This window comes from Pipistrellus hanaki, assembly GCF_964339955.1.
Source record: "Pipistrellus hanaki genome assembly, chromosome: 1".
Lineage (NCBI taxonomy): Eukaryota > Metazoa > Chordata > Mammalia > Chiroptera > Vespertilionidae > Pipistrellus > Pipistrellus hanaki.
In genome coordinates this window covers 165,161,246-165,175,429 of record NC_140503.1, presented here as the reverse complement: position 1 = coordinate 165,175,429, position 14,184 = coordinate 165,161,246, and the positions used below count along the sequence as shown (strand labels likewise).

Sequence of the window (14,184 nt, the reverse complement as noted above, 5' to 3'; positions counted from 1 at the left end):
CGAGTGAGTGAAGAGAGGACTGACTGCTGAGTGTGCCGCTGGTTTTCTCTAGTGGGTGGGAAATGGAGTGTGCTGAACTCCAGTTCCAGGCGAGAATCTGGGAATCCACATTCATTGGGGGAGAAACTGGACTGTCTGACAGTGGGCAAAATTCGAGGGCGGCTTACTCTTAGAGGTGCTTGTTGTGATTACTGAGGGACACTGAGACACAGAGGCCTCATAGGGCAGTGCTGACGGGAAGCCAAGACTGTCTTCTCAGCTTTGAGACTCCGCCCCAGTCAAGCTGAACACAGAGGCTTTGCAATTTTGCAAGTATTGTCTCATAAGGCAGTCTCCAGCACAGAAGTTCTCCCTTGGTGGACACAGCTGACCCTTACAACCAACTGGACTGGAAGTCAACTCCCCCCAGTAATATTAACAACAATCTAGGCTTAACTACAACAAGACTGCACACACAGCCCACAAAGGGGCACACCAAGAGTGTCCACCTCAGGTAACTAGGGAGGCTGAGCCACTGGGCCCTGCTAGGACACTTAGCACACAAAGCTACCCTACCAACTCAGGGAAGCAGCCAAAATGCAGAGACAAAGAAACAGATCACAAATGAAAGAAATAGAGGAAAACAAACAACTGGATATAGAGTTCAAAACTACAGTTATAAGGTTTTTCAAGAACTTCCTAGAAAAGGCCGATAAATTTAACAAGACCCTCAAGGATATGAAAAAGGGCCAATCAGAAATTAAGCATACACTAACTGAAATAAAAATTATTATACAGAGACCTAAGAGGAGACTAGAGGAACGCAAAAGCCAAGTCAGAGATTTGGAATACAAAGAAGCAAAAAACACTCAACCAGAAAAGCAAAATTCAAAAAGAATCCAAAAACTTGAAGATAGTGTAAGAAGCCTCTGGGACAACTTCAAGCGTACCAACATCAGAATTATGGGAGTGCCAGAAAAAAAGAGAGAGCAAGACACTGAAAACCTATTTGAAGAAATAGTGACAGAAAACTTCCCCCACCTGATGAAAGAAATAAGACTTAAAAGTTCAGGAAGTGCACAGAACCCCAAACAAAAGGAATTCAAAGAGGACTACACCAAGACACATCATAATTAAAATGCCAAGAGCAAAAGACAAAGAGAATATTAAAAGCAGCCAGAGAAAAACAGTTAGTTACCTACAAGGGAGCACACATACAATTATCAGCTGATTTCTCAACAGAAATTATGCAGGCCAGATGGGAGTGGCAAGAAATATTCAAAGTGATGAATAACAAGAACCTACAACCAAGATTACTCTACCCAGCAAAGCTATCATTTAGACACCAAACCGAATTATGATATATGGAATGCTAAAATGTATTCTTTAAGAAGAGGAAGAGGAAGAAAAAGGTAAAGATAAAAATTATGAACAACAAATATATATCTAACAACAAGTGAATCTAAAAATCAAGTGAATTAAAAATCTGAGAAACAGAATAAACTCGTGAATATAATAGAATCAGGGGCATATAAAGGGAGTGGACTGAAAATTTTCAGGGGGAAAGGGGTGTGGAAAGTGCAGGAAGAGACTGAACAAAAATCATACACCTATGGATGAGGACAGTGGGGGGAGGTAAAGGCAGAAGGTGGGGTGGGAACCAAGTGGAAGGGAGCTATGGGAGGGGGAAGAGGAACAATGGTAATAATCTGAACAATAAAGATTTGTTAAATTAAAAATAAATAAAAATAAATAAATAAGTGTAAACAAAAACAAAAAAAGAAACAACTCCCAATGTCTTCAATTCCAGATGTCAATTCTGGCTCAAGATACTAATCTCAAAAGAAAGGATATGAACAAATATATTTAGTTATAGATAAAATAGATAAATTAAACATTAGTATCTCAGTATATATTTTCTTGATTAGTTCATCCAATTAAAAATGTACAACAAAGAAATAAATATAACAATACTCAACTCTTGTTCATTATTGCTATTATACCCTGAATTAAATGCTTCAGATTCCACTCACCCGAGATTTCTAATTCTGCCCAGTGAGATTTTTTCCCATTGGCTACCTCCTCTGCTGACATGATGGTATAAATTTTGCGAGGATCTGGAGGATCATATTTTTCCTTTGGCATCCCTATTAGTCTGTAAAAAAAAAAAAAAAAAAAAAAAAAAGTCATTAGAGTCTCATGAAAAAAATGGGTAAGTTTTCTTTTTTGTCTCCCTTTGCCAGGTTACTAAGTGATTTTATACCACAAATTCTCACTAAAAGAAAAATACCTCTTAAGTATGCTAGGCTCTTACAGGAACTAGCAAAAGGTGTGTCGGGGGAAATTCAAACAAAAAAATGACACTGAACTACACAATGAACATTGTAATAGCTTCCCAAACATTCATTCCATCCATTCCCCTTCATTTAGCTTCCTTGCTTTCCATGACAGACTGATCCTACACCAATTTTCTGAATGGACTCTTGACTAGTCCCAGAGAACCAGGATAATCCCATCTTCTTTGCATCAGTGATATTCAGATATCCCATATCTAAGACAATCAACACATGACATTCCCCTAGACACATAGATTAGTTGAGACATATACAGTGATCACAGAGTTTAAAACTCTTATATGTTGAAAAACTATATGTTATATAATGGGAGAATAAATATGTTGCTGAAAGTATTATAGATGTCCCCTCTCTTCTACTGATTATAAAGGAGAATATATCCTAAATTGCTACTGGCAGCCATCCAAAGGGACTTCAGTCATAGATGTTGGAGCAGTGGTTCTCAACCTTTCTTTGGCCATGCCCCACCTAAGCATCTCTAAAATCCATGTTCCCTGTGCTGTGACATATAATTCTTATTATTCAAAAAGTGAACTCCCATTTACAAAGAAGCCTAAAAAGCCATTAACTTGGTCTAAACAAGCTTCCAAAGAAGAGAAAAATCCATGAAAGAGAAAAATAAAAGAGCATGTCACAATTTATATACTGTATATGAGGCCCCTAGAACCATAACAAATGCACACACAAAAAAAATTCAGTTAATAGCTCATTCTCAAATTGCCCTCCTTAAAAATCAAATTGCCCCACATTAGGAACCACTGAGTTAAGAGTCTAGAAAATATAAAAAGAAAGCCAGATTCCTCACCAATCCATACCTGTAGCACTTCCAAACACTGGACTCTTTGGGTACACGAGCCAATACATTTCATTTGTTTGAACTAGTCTGAGTTGTGTTTCCTGTTACTTACAATCAAAAGCTTAATAATTAGGGTGATCATGTATCTTGGTTTCCGTGGGCCAGTCTTGGTTTATATCTGTTTGTTCTTAGATAATTAATATCAGCCCTTTTCACTCTCAAAAGTATCCAATTTGAATGATGAGTTACATGACGACCCTAATTGAAACTACCATAGAGTCTTCATGTATTAATAAAATAATCACAGAACAATCAAAAGTAATGACCAACGAGGCATAAAATTACACTAGTATGCATGTATGAAACAGATGAGAAATGGTCCTAAAAGTAATTGTTTCAGGGGCCCAACAAAAGAATTACTGCTTGGTGATTGGTAGGGTGGAAAAATTCAGTTCAAATCTAACAATAATAGTAAATAACGAAGTCCTAAACCTAATTAAACTCACACATGTTATTAGTAAACTGCTTCATAGTATTTACAGTTGCTCATATTTTTAACATACACACACAAACATATACACACCAAAACCAAGTGTCTAAATCTGGGAGTGTTTTTAAGTAGAATTCAGAATTATATCTCAATGGAAGAGTTGTTTTCAGGAGGTCTGAAATTTGTTACACACACACGCACAGAGAAAATTACAGGTATTCTATCATGTTTCAAGAAATCAAAGTTAGTTTATAAGAGTACAAAGTTTCCCATACCATAAATTGTTCTTTTATTTCTAAAGATAAAATAGTTGATTTCCCCCCTTACCTTAAGGCAAAGAGAAAGTTTTCCAGATTTGTTTATCTGTTAACAGTAATTAGCTTCCAAGTTTCCATGTTAAGCTTTTCTGTTTTAATTTTATCATACGACTTGGGTGATACTAAACTATATTTTATTTCCCATATCTCCCATACCTTCAAATAGCACAAAGAAGATCATTTTTCACATGGGAAAAACAATTTCTAACACATTTAGCCTATGTAAAATACTTCTGGAAAAAAAAATTTTAGATAACGTTTTCAAAATTTCTATTGTGCACCATAAAGCACATATATCTTTCTGTGGGTATTTCTGCATTATAAGAGTCTACAAAAACACAAGATCAAAGCTAAATCAAACAGATCCAAATCCAAAGATATGCTACCAAATCCATTACCTACAATGAGGAGGGGTAAAAAACACACTACAAAATTTGCAAAAGCATATGTTTCAGTAACTTTAGATCTTTTTTATAAAGCATAAAGCAGCATAGGATTAAAGGTCAACTTAATTTGGCTGCTTTTTTTTTAATCCTCAGCTGAGAATATTTTTCCATTGATTTTTAGAGAGAAGGGAAGAGAGAGGGAAAGACAGAAATAACAGTGTGAGAGGAACACATCGATTTGGTTGCCTCCTGCACGCACCTCAACCAGGGCCCACCTGCAACCGAGGTATGTGCCCTTGATCAGAATTGAACCTGGAACCCTTCAGTCCTCAAGCTGACGCTCTATCAACTAAAACAAACCAGCTAGAGCTAAATTAGCTATTTTAATCATGGTCTCTCACTAGATGGTATGTTTCCTTCTTTTAAAAAAAATTTATCTTTATTGTTGAAAGTATAATAGATGCCCCTTTTCCCCTCTAATGCCCCTCTCCACCTTGCTCCCATCCCATCCCCAGGCATTCCCCAAACTACTGTCCGCCATGGGTTATGCATATACATTCTTTGGTTAATCTCTTCCTGCCACCCCACTCCTCTTCCCTCTGAAATTCGTCAGTCTGTTGAGTACTTCAATGTCTCTGGATCTATTTTGTTAGTTAATTTTGTTCATTAGATTCCACATATAAGTGAGATCATGTGATACTTGTCTTTCTCTGACTAGCTTATTTCCCTTAGCATAGTACTCTCTAGGTGCCTCTATGCTGTCTCAAAAGGTAAAAGATCCTTCTTTTTTTACAGCTGCATAATATTTCATAGACAGTATGTTTCTTAAAGGGACTGTGAGTTTTTTCTGTGCTGAAGCATATCCTTTTTATATCTCTATATAGTTCCTACCAGGGCACTTAATATGTATTTATGGAATGTAATCCTAAAATCTACCACTTCTACCACCCTTGCCATCTCACAGCCAACTAACAGACAATACTTTTCTAAAAATTAATCTCAAGAAAAGGTAATAAATTCAAATGTTCCATTTCCCTAAACATTTTAATAATCTTTTCTAGCCCTCTAATTCTAGTCTTAAAACAGCTACTATATAAAACTATATATTTTTAAATAAATACAAGTTTACAACTTTAAGAGTACATTAAAATTTACAAAATCTGTTTCTGCAAGACACATCCACAAAATGTTTATGAAAGTCCATAATATGTAAAAACCAAAGTAATATTAATACTGCTATATAAGGGCTAGTCAGAGGCCTCATTTGATTAGGAAGCCAATAAAAATACTAGTTACTTAATTTTTCAAAGTGAATCTAGATTTGGATAACCTGACTGAAGCTAAAACATTTTTCATTTGGATTAACTAGTGATTTAGTAGAATCTATATAGTTCCAGAAATCACTATTGTCCCAAACATGAAGTTTTCAAATGTGCTACTTAAAAGTTTAGAGATCTCAAATTTAGAAAATTGGTATTATTGAATCCTACTACTCAGCTTTGTTTTCCTTCTTAGTTCCTTAGCATGAATCACTTTGGAGACATAACACACAAAAAAAATTATTTTAAAAGAACTTACAATATAAAAGAATAACTCAAAGCTAATTTAAATCTATAAATATGACAGTGATAATGTGATTTCTCATATATAGATCATTCCAAGACTTAAAAGACTGAGTGATAGACACTTTATATCCAAGAAATAGAAATGTTTTATTTTGGAAAGCAAAGCCTTTCCTGCCTTCTTTTTCAAATTGATGAAAAAGGCAGTTTTGGTTATTTTATCATTTAAGAAATATTTATGTAATACTGGATAAAAATATGCTGCCTTACCTTTGAAAAAAATAGTAACTAAGAGGGCTTCAAAGCATTATTTTAATTTATTACTAGAAGTCCAGCATGTGAAATCACATGCCCCACCCACCCGTGCTCGTAGCCCCGCCCATCCGCGCTGGTCTTTAGTTGTCAAAACATTAAGGCCACTGGGTTTTAATAATAGACTAGTGGCCTGATGACAAAATTTCTGCACATCAATAGGGGATTAATTAGAGGAAATAATTTAATATTGCCATTTGTCCTTTCTCTGTAATAGAAGTGTCAGAGATGAAAGAAAATTAGTAAAATGTATATAAAAACCTTCCTCCTGTCAGAGTCTGGGGTGCACCACGGGACCCAGAGTCAAGTTCCTATCCACCCTCATGCGCCTCAAAATAGTGTGAGACCCAGACCCAGCTGCTCCCCCACCCCTGCCCATTGGGCAAGACTCGGACTCGGCCAGTCCCACCCTTATTAAGCCCCACCAGGCAGGGGACGTAGCCTCAGGTCCCCTAGCCCGGTGCCAGGACAGGAGGCGCACCTTGAGGTTCCCCGTCAAGCCCTCCCTGAGATCCCCTGTGAAGCCCTGCCAGGTGGGGGACACAGCCTGAGATCCCCTATTAAGACCCACAGGGGTTGGGGAGGGCGTAGCCTCAAGTCCCTACTGATTGCTCATTAAGGCTCCTTAAGAGAACTTGTCCTCAGCAGTGGGTACAGCCATCTTTATTATGGAGTGATGGTCAATTAGCATATTCCCTCTTTATTAGATAGGAATTTTTCTTTTATTTTTGAATTATAGTTTACAATCATTATTTTGTTTCAGTTTCAGGTATACAGCATAGGGTTAGACAACTATATACTCTACAAAGTGGTCCCCAATATTTCAAGTACCCCCATGGCACCGTACATAGTCATTACATTATTAACTATATTCCCTATGCTGTAATTTACATCCCCACATCTATTTTGTGATTACCAATTTATATTTAATCCCTTCACCTTTTATACCCGGCCATCCAACCCTCCTCCCCTCTGGCAACCACCAGTCTGATCTCTGTATCTATAAAGTCTGTTTATAGTTTGGTCATTTGTTTATTTTAAATAGGCAAAGTTTTAAATTAGTTTTTACAAGAGTTTCAAATTTTTCCATCTTACATCAGTTCCCAAAGGATCCTTTCATTACATCAATCTAATTTACACTGCAGATCCTGATCAGATAAGAAAATAAACTAAAAGCCCCTTCTCAACACAATCTTTTTTCCCCTTGTTTTATTTTTTTAATTTTTTAAATAAATCTTTGTTTATAGTTTCTCCTTCCCCCTCCCATAGCTCCCCTCCACCCAGTCTCCACCAGACCCTCTAACCTTACCTCCCCCCTCCCTGTCCTCATCCACAGGTATATGATTTTTGTCCAGTCTCTTCCCATACCCCCCACACAGACACCCCTTTGACCCTGAGAATTATCAATCCCCTCCCATTCTATGCCCCTGATTCTATTATATTCACCAGTTTATTCTGTTACTCAGATTTTTAATTCACTTAACTTTTAGATTCATTTGTTGATATGTATTTGTTGTTCATAATTTTTATCTTTACTTTTTTCTTCTTTTTCCTCTTTTTAAAGAACACCTTTTAGCATTTCATATAATACTGGTTTGGTGGTGATGAACTCCTTTATTTTTTTCTTATCTGTGAAGCTCTTTATCTGACCTTCAAATTAATCTTGGTTGTAGGTTCTTGCTATTCATCACTTTGAATATTTCTTGCCATTCCCATCTGGCCTGCTATTGAGAAATCAGCTGATAGTCATATGGGTGCTCCCTTGTAGATAACTGTTTTTCTCTGGCTGCTTATAAGATTCTCTCTTTGTCTTTTACTCTTGGCATTTTAATTATGATGTGTCTTGGTGTGGTCCTCTTTGGATTCCTTTTGTTTGGGGTTCTATGCACTTCCCGGACTTGTAAATCTATTTTTTTCACCAGGTAGGGGAAGTTTTCTGTCATTATTTCTTCAAATAGGTTTTCAGTGTCTTGCTCTCTCCCTTTTTCTGGCACTCCCATAATTCTAATGTTGGTATGCTTGAAGTTGTACCAGAGGCTTCTTACACTATCTTCAACTTTCTGGATTCTCTTCTCTTCTTGCTTCTCCAGAAGAGTTTTCTTTGCCTTTATATATTCCAAATCTTTGACTTGACTCTTGCATTCTTCAAGTCTGCTGTTAGGTCTCTGTATAATATTTTTTATTTCAGTCAGTGTATGTTTAATTTCTAGTTGGTCCTTTTCCATATCCTTAAGGATCTCGTTAAATTTATCGGCCTTTTCTAGGAAATTCTTGAAAAACCTTATAACTGTGGTTTTGAACTCTATATCCAGTCTTTTGTTCTCCTCCATTTCTTTTGAGATGTATTTTCTTTTCTCAGCATTTTGGCTGCTTCCCTGAGTTGGTAGGGTAGCTTTGTGGGCCTAGGTGTCCTATATGGTTCAATGGGCATGATGTGGACACTCTTGGTGCACCCCTTTGTGGACTGTGTGTACAGCCTTGATGTAGTTAAGTCTTGGTGGTTGTTGATGTCACTGGGAGGAATTTACCTTCAACCCAATTAGCTATGGGGACTCGCTATGTCTATAACAGAAGAATTACTGTGCTGGAGACTCATTTATGGGGCAGGACTTGTTTCAATGGGGCTTTGGTGCTCACTGAATCTGCCTCTTGAATGTGTCCCTTATGAGAGTAGTTGAAATCTGGTGTCATCACACGGACCACTAGATACACTATTATCTCCAATGGGGTACAGTTCAGCTACTGTCTGAGGCCACCCAGCAGGAGCTACAGCGAGAAATTCAGTTTTCTCCTCTTTGCTTGGGATTTGGCGGCTTTGGAGCTGGAGCTGCAGTTTCATTTGCTAAGCTGCCACAATACAAAAGCAGCTATGTGGAGCCTGGGTGGGTTTGTAGAATGTGTGGGGAGAGACCTCAGGGTAGGGCGGGGTCTCAGGATGTAGTCATTAGGCTGGGGCGTGACAAACAGTGATGGCTGAAGTCAGCAGTCTCTGCCTTTCTGTGTTTCCAAATCCCTGGCTCCAGCACAGTAAACAATGACTGCTGCGCACACCTCTGCAAAAAGTCACCCTCACTTTTGGACCTGATAGCCGACAGACCAGCTTCCACCCGTAGGTATCTGGGTCCCCCGCGTGACCCCAGAAACTGGATTTTAAAGTGATTGGGAGCTTATTTCCCTTTGGGTTGAAAAAAAGCCGGCACCCAGTTGGCCGCCACCAGCTGGATTCGCGTGCCTCCACACTTGGCTTTTCAGCACTTATGCTCCTTTCTCTTTCAGCCAGCTTTCCCGTGGTTCTGGGTGATAGACGTTTTGTCTTTTAGTTGTAGTTTTGAAATTGTTGTGCGAGGTGGCAGATTAGTTGTTTACCTACGACATCATCTTGTTTTTTTCTTTTGACACAATCTTTTACTTTTTTTTTGTAGTTTTTTAATTGAATTTATTGGGGTGACACTGGTTCACAAAACCATACAGATATCAAGTGTAGAACTCAACAAAACTTCAATTACACACTTTGTTGTGTGCCCACACCCCAAGCAAAGTCTCTCCACCTCCCCTCATTCACCCCCCCCAACTTCTTTCTCTCTAGCTATCACCACATTGTTGACTGTGTCTGTGTGCCATATATATATGTGTGTGTGTGTGTGTGTGTGTGTGTGTGTGTGTATGTATATGTATATGTATATGTATATATACATACATACACTTTTTGGTATTTTTTTTCTTAAACCCTTCTCCTTCCTTCATCCAGTCTCACAACTCCTTCCCCTCTGACAGCTGTCCATCTGTTTCATGTATTCATGTCTCTGCTTCCATTTTGTCAGTTTATGTTGCCCATTAGATTTCACATATAAGTGAAATCATATGGTATTTGTCAATACAACCTTTAAACTTCCCAGTCTTTGACCCAATTTCAACACTATGAAAAATACTCCACAAAGCTCCCCAAATACTAACCACATAAGTTTCCTTGAACCTTAGCCTATCTTTTATTAAGATGTCCTAGATTCTAGTGCAAAATTTCTGAGAGTAACCATCAGTCCTGGAGAAAAAACCTGATTACGTCCTATTTCTTAGTTCCTATATAAACTATCCTGAAAGTAAGTAAGTTTTAATCTCTATCATAAGAGCCCTGGAAAAGTTTAAACTGGAACTTTTCAAAACCGAAATAAAATACAAGATAACTATATAATATGCTGTTTCAATGAATAGCATATTACAAAGTATATATAAAATACACCTAAATATACTATTGTTAAGAAATCCCAAATCTTGGGTTTTGTATCTGGGGCTAGGAAAATAAAACAACATAACTATCATCCTCCCCTGGAGGGGGGGGAGGAAAAAAAAATATATATATATATATAAAAAAAATCTGGGTCAAATCAGAGCAAACTGTTAAAGACTAGAAGTAAACATTTAATATTGGTCATCTGAAGCAGCTTACTAAAAACAAAACAAAAAAAAACAGACTCTACAGTGTATATAAAGATAGAAGTCCTTATAGTGTCCTTAAAACACACTATATAAAGATAGAAGTCCTTAAAACACAGTTTCCCTCTCAACACCCTGTCTAAATTTAAGCAACAGTTCAGCAGAATTAATATTGTTTCATCTTTTTACTATTTTTAATTACAGTTTACACTTAATATTGTTTTGCTATTAGTTTCAGGTATACAGCATAGTGAGTAGATAATCATATACTTTACAAAATGTTTCCTCCCATATTTCCAGTATCCATCAAACACAGGTTATTACTATATATATGTATGTGTGTGTGTGTGTGTGTGTGTGTATATATATATAATGCTTAAACAACTGTTAAGACCAAACAACTAGAACGACTAGTCGCTATGACACACTGACCACCAGGGTGCAGACACTCAACACAGGAGCTGCCCCCTGGTGGCCAGTGCACTCCCACTGCCAGCTAACTTGCCATGGTCCCTCCCCCTGGGCTGGCCAACCTCCCAGGGTCCTTCCCCCGGCCGGCAGGCCCCGTCCTTCCCTCAGCTTGCATGCAATAGTGGCAGCATGGCGATGAGGGAAAAGAAGTGGGGAAAGAAGCGGGGAACCACATGGTGGCAGGGCACTGACGATGGCATTGGCATCCGGCATCCGTTCCTTCCTTACCTGATAGGTCCAGCCCCTGATCCTAGGGACCCCACCCATGCACGAATTTCATGCACCAGGCCTCTAGTATTGATTATATCCCCCACTAGAGGCCTGGTGCACAAAATTCATGCACAGAGGGGGAGGGCTCAGTCTAGCCTGTACCCTCTCCAATCCAGAAGCCCTCAGGGGGTGTCCGACTGCCAGTTTAGGCCCGATCCTGCTAAACCAGCAGTCGGACAACCCTCTTACAAACCAGGACTAGCTCCTAACTGCTCACCTGCCTGCCTGCCTGATCACCCCTAACTGCCACCCCTGATGGACTGGTCACCCCCAACATCCTCTCCCCCACCAGCCTGGTCACCCCCAACAGCTCCCCACCTCTGGCCTGGTCTCCCCTAACTCCCCCTCCACCCCATGCACACACACACACACTGGCCTGGTCGCCCCTAACTCGCCCCCGCCATGCACACACACACATACACACTGGCCTGGTTGCCCCTACTGCTCTTCCCTGCCTACCTGGTCACCCCTAACTTCCCCACCCCCTGCCAGCCTGGTAGCCCCACGCAGCCTGCTGTGTGGTTATTTGGTCGCCCTTCACTGCCCCCCCAGCCAGCCTGGTCACCCCATGCAGCCCGCTGCTCAGTCGTTTGGTCATCCGTCACTAAACCCCTGCTGGCCTGGTCACCCCATGCAACCTGCTGCTCAGTTGTTTGGTCATCCCTTACTAACCCCCGTGCTGGCCTGGTTGCCTCATGCAGCCTGTTCGGTTGTCCATTCAGTTGTTTTTGGTTGTGATGGTCACTTAAGCTTTTATATATATAGATGCTGTACTTTTACATTCCCATGACTATTTTGTAACTATCAGTTTATACTTCTTAATCCTTTCACCTATTTCACCCAGTCCCCCAGCATACTCCCCTCTGGCAACTATCAGTCTGTTCTCCATATCTATGAGTCTTCAATTATGTTTATTCATTTATGTTGTTCTTTAGATTTCACATACAAGTAAAATCATTTGGTATTTGTCTTTCCATGGCTGACTTATTTAAGTTAGCATAATACCCTCTAAGTCTGCCCTATTTTCACAAATCGTAAGATTTCATTCTATTTTATGGCCAAGTACCACAACTTTCTTATGATGGGCACTTGGATTGTTTCCCTATTTTGGCTATTGTAAATAGTGCTGCAATGAACATAAGGATGCATATTACTTTATTTGAATTCAGACTAAGAAAGGGAGAATGTTAAACCATAAAAGTCTCATAATGAATCAAATACTTCTAACTCAATGAATCTAACCCTAAATTACAAATCATTAAACAGAGACTCATTTCTACAGAAATATTAACTGATCACCTCAATATTAGTTTCCAAAGTAATCTTAAGCAGAGATGCAAATGCTGCCAGCGTTCTCAAAATTAGATGATTAATATAAGACACTGTCTTATTTTCGGGGAAACAGGGTAGATGTTTTATAGCAACTTTATTCATAATCACCCAAAACTGGAAACAATTAAAATGTTCTCCAACTGATAAAAAGATAAACTGTGGTACAGCCACACAATGAAATACTACTCAGCATTTAAAAAAAAACAAAAAAAACAAAACTAAACTAAACTACTGAAACACATAACATGGATAAATGTCAAATGCATTAAGCTAAATCAAAGGACATCTTGGTTGCTTCCAAGTTTTGGCAATTATGAATAAGACTGCCATAAAAATCCATGTGCAAGTGTTTGTGTGACATAAGTTCTCAATTCATTTGAATAAATACCAAGGAGCATGATTAATGACTGAATATGGTAAGAATATGTTTAGTTTTATAAGAAATTGCCAGAGTCTTCTAAGTGGATATACCATTTTTGCATTCCCATCAGGTGCTCCAATCCTCACCAGCATTTGGTATTGCCAGTGTTTTGGATATTTGGACATAATAATAGATATAAGAGTACGGGACTTCCTAACACTCAAAGTAACAAAGCCACTAGAAAAACTGGATTCAGTTCAATGCTTAAATGTGGAAAAAACTGAATGTATAGTCGATCACTTCATAAAAAATAAAATACTTCATCTTTTTCTTTCTCCTACCTCCCAATTTCAGGCTCTGCCTCTATAGTAGTACAGAAAAAAAAAATCATAGAATTGGGTAATATTTCACAAATATAATGTCTTAAGTTTATTTATGTAAGCATTATCACCTCTGTATAAAGTAAGAATGTCTTATTGCATCAAGAAAATATAAACAGTATATCAAGAAATCATTTGGTTTGTTACTAGAAAAGTAAGTTTGGTAATATAAAAAATGAAGGGTTTAATTAATGAATCAATTTCATAATGAATAACATTTCTACTTATTGTTAATTTTCTATTGTTTTGGAAAGTGAATGCATTACATTTTTAATACAAAACTGACTGATTATGGAAGTCTGAAGGTCATAGCTGCCCCACACTTTACACCAAATGTTTCAGCGTTAGATATACACAGCAAAATGTACACAAAAAGGTGTTAAAACTAGTTTTACTTTATTTGAGAACCAAGGTTTAGAATTTGGAAAAGCAATATCTAAATATGTAAGGCTCTATTAAATACAGTAGTATAAAACAGGAAAACCTTAGTAACCAAACTGTGGATAAAACTTGATAAAGGCACAAAGAAAAGCTCCATCCAGGAAAGGGTTCTAAGGTGCCAGTAACTTAATTATAAAAGAATTAAAAAAGCAGGGCCAATGCTGACTCGCATTGATCCAAAGCAGATAGCATTAAACAATAGAGCTAATCCTTAACTTTTTGGCATGAATAAAATGCCTGAGAGTACCCACACTACTCATAAAATGACTGCCAAGAAGGTGGTGCTTTGTACTGAGCAGAAA

The 14,184-nt window shown here is 38.2% G+C and overlaps 1 protein-coding gene across 3 annotated transcripts in view; it reads right to left on the bottom strand.

Moving 5' to 3' along the window:
- CNOT6L (CCR4-NOT transcription complex subunit 6 like) overlaps positions 1 to 14,184 on the bottom strand; it is an 86,804-nt gene that overhangs the window by 52,046 nt on the left and 20,574 nt on the right. For all 3 annotated transcript variants that reach the window (XM_084882494.1, XM_084882492.1, XM_084882493.1), the window contains exon 2: positions 2,013 to 2,134. In XM_084882494.1, the coding sequence (XP_084738620.1) occupies positions 2,013 to 2,124 (112 nt within the window). In that variant the 5' untranslated portion in view covers positions 2,125 to 2,134. The remainder of the gene's footprint in view (positions 1 to 2,012; positions 2,135 to 14,184) is intronic.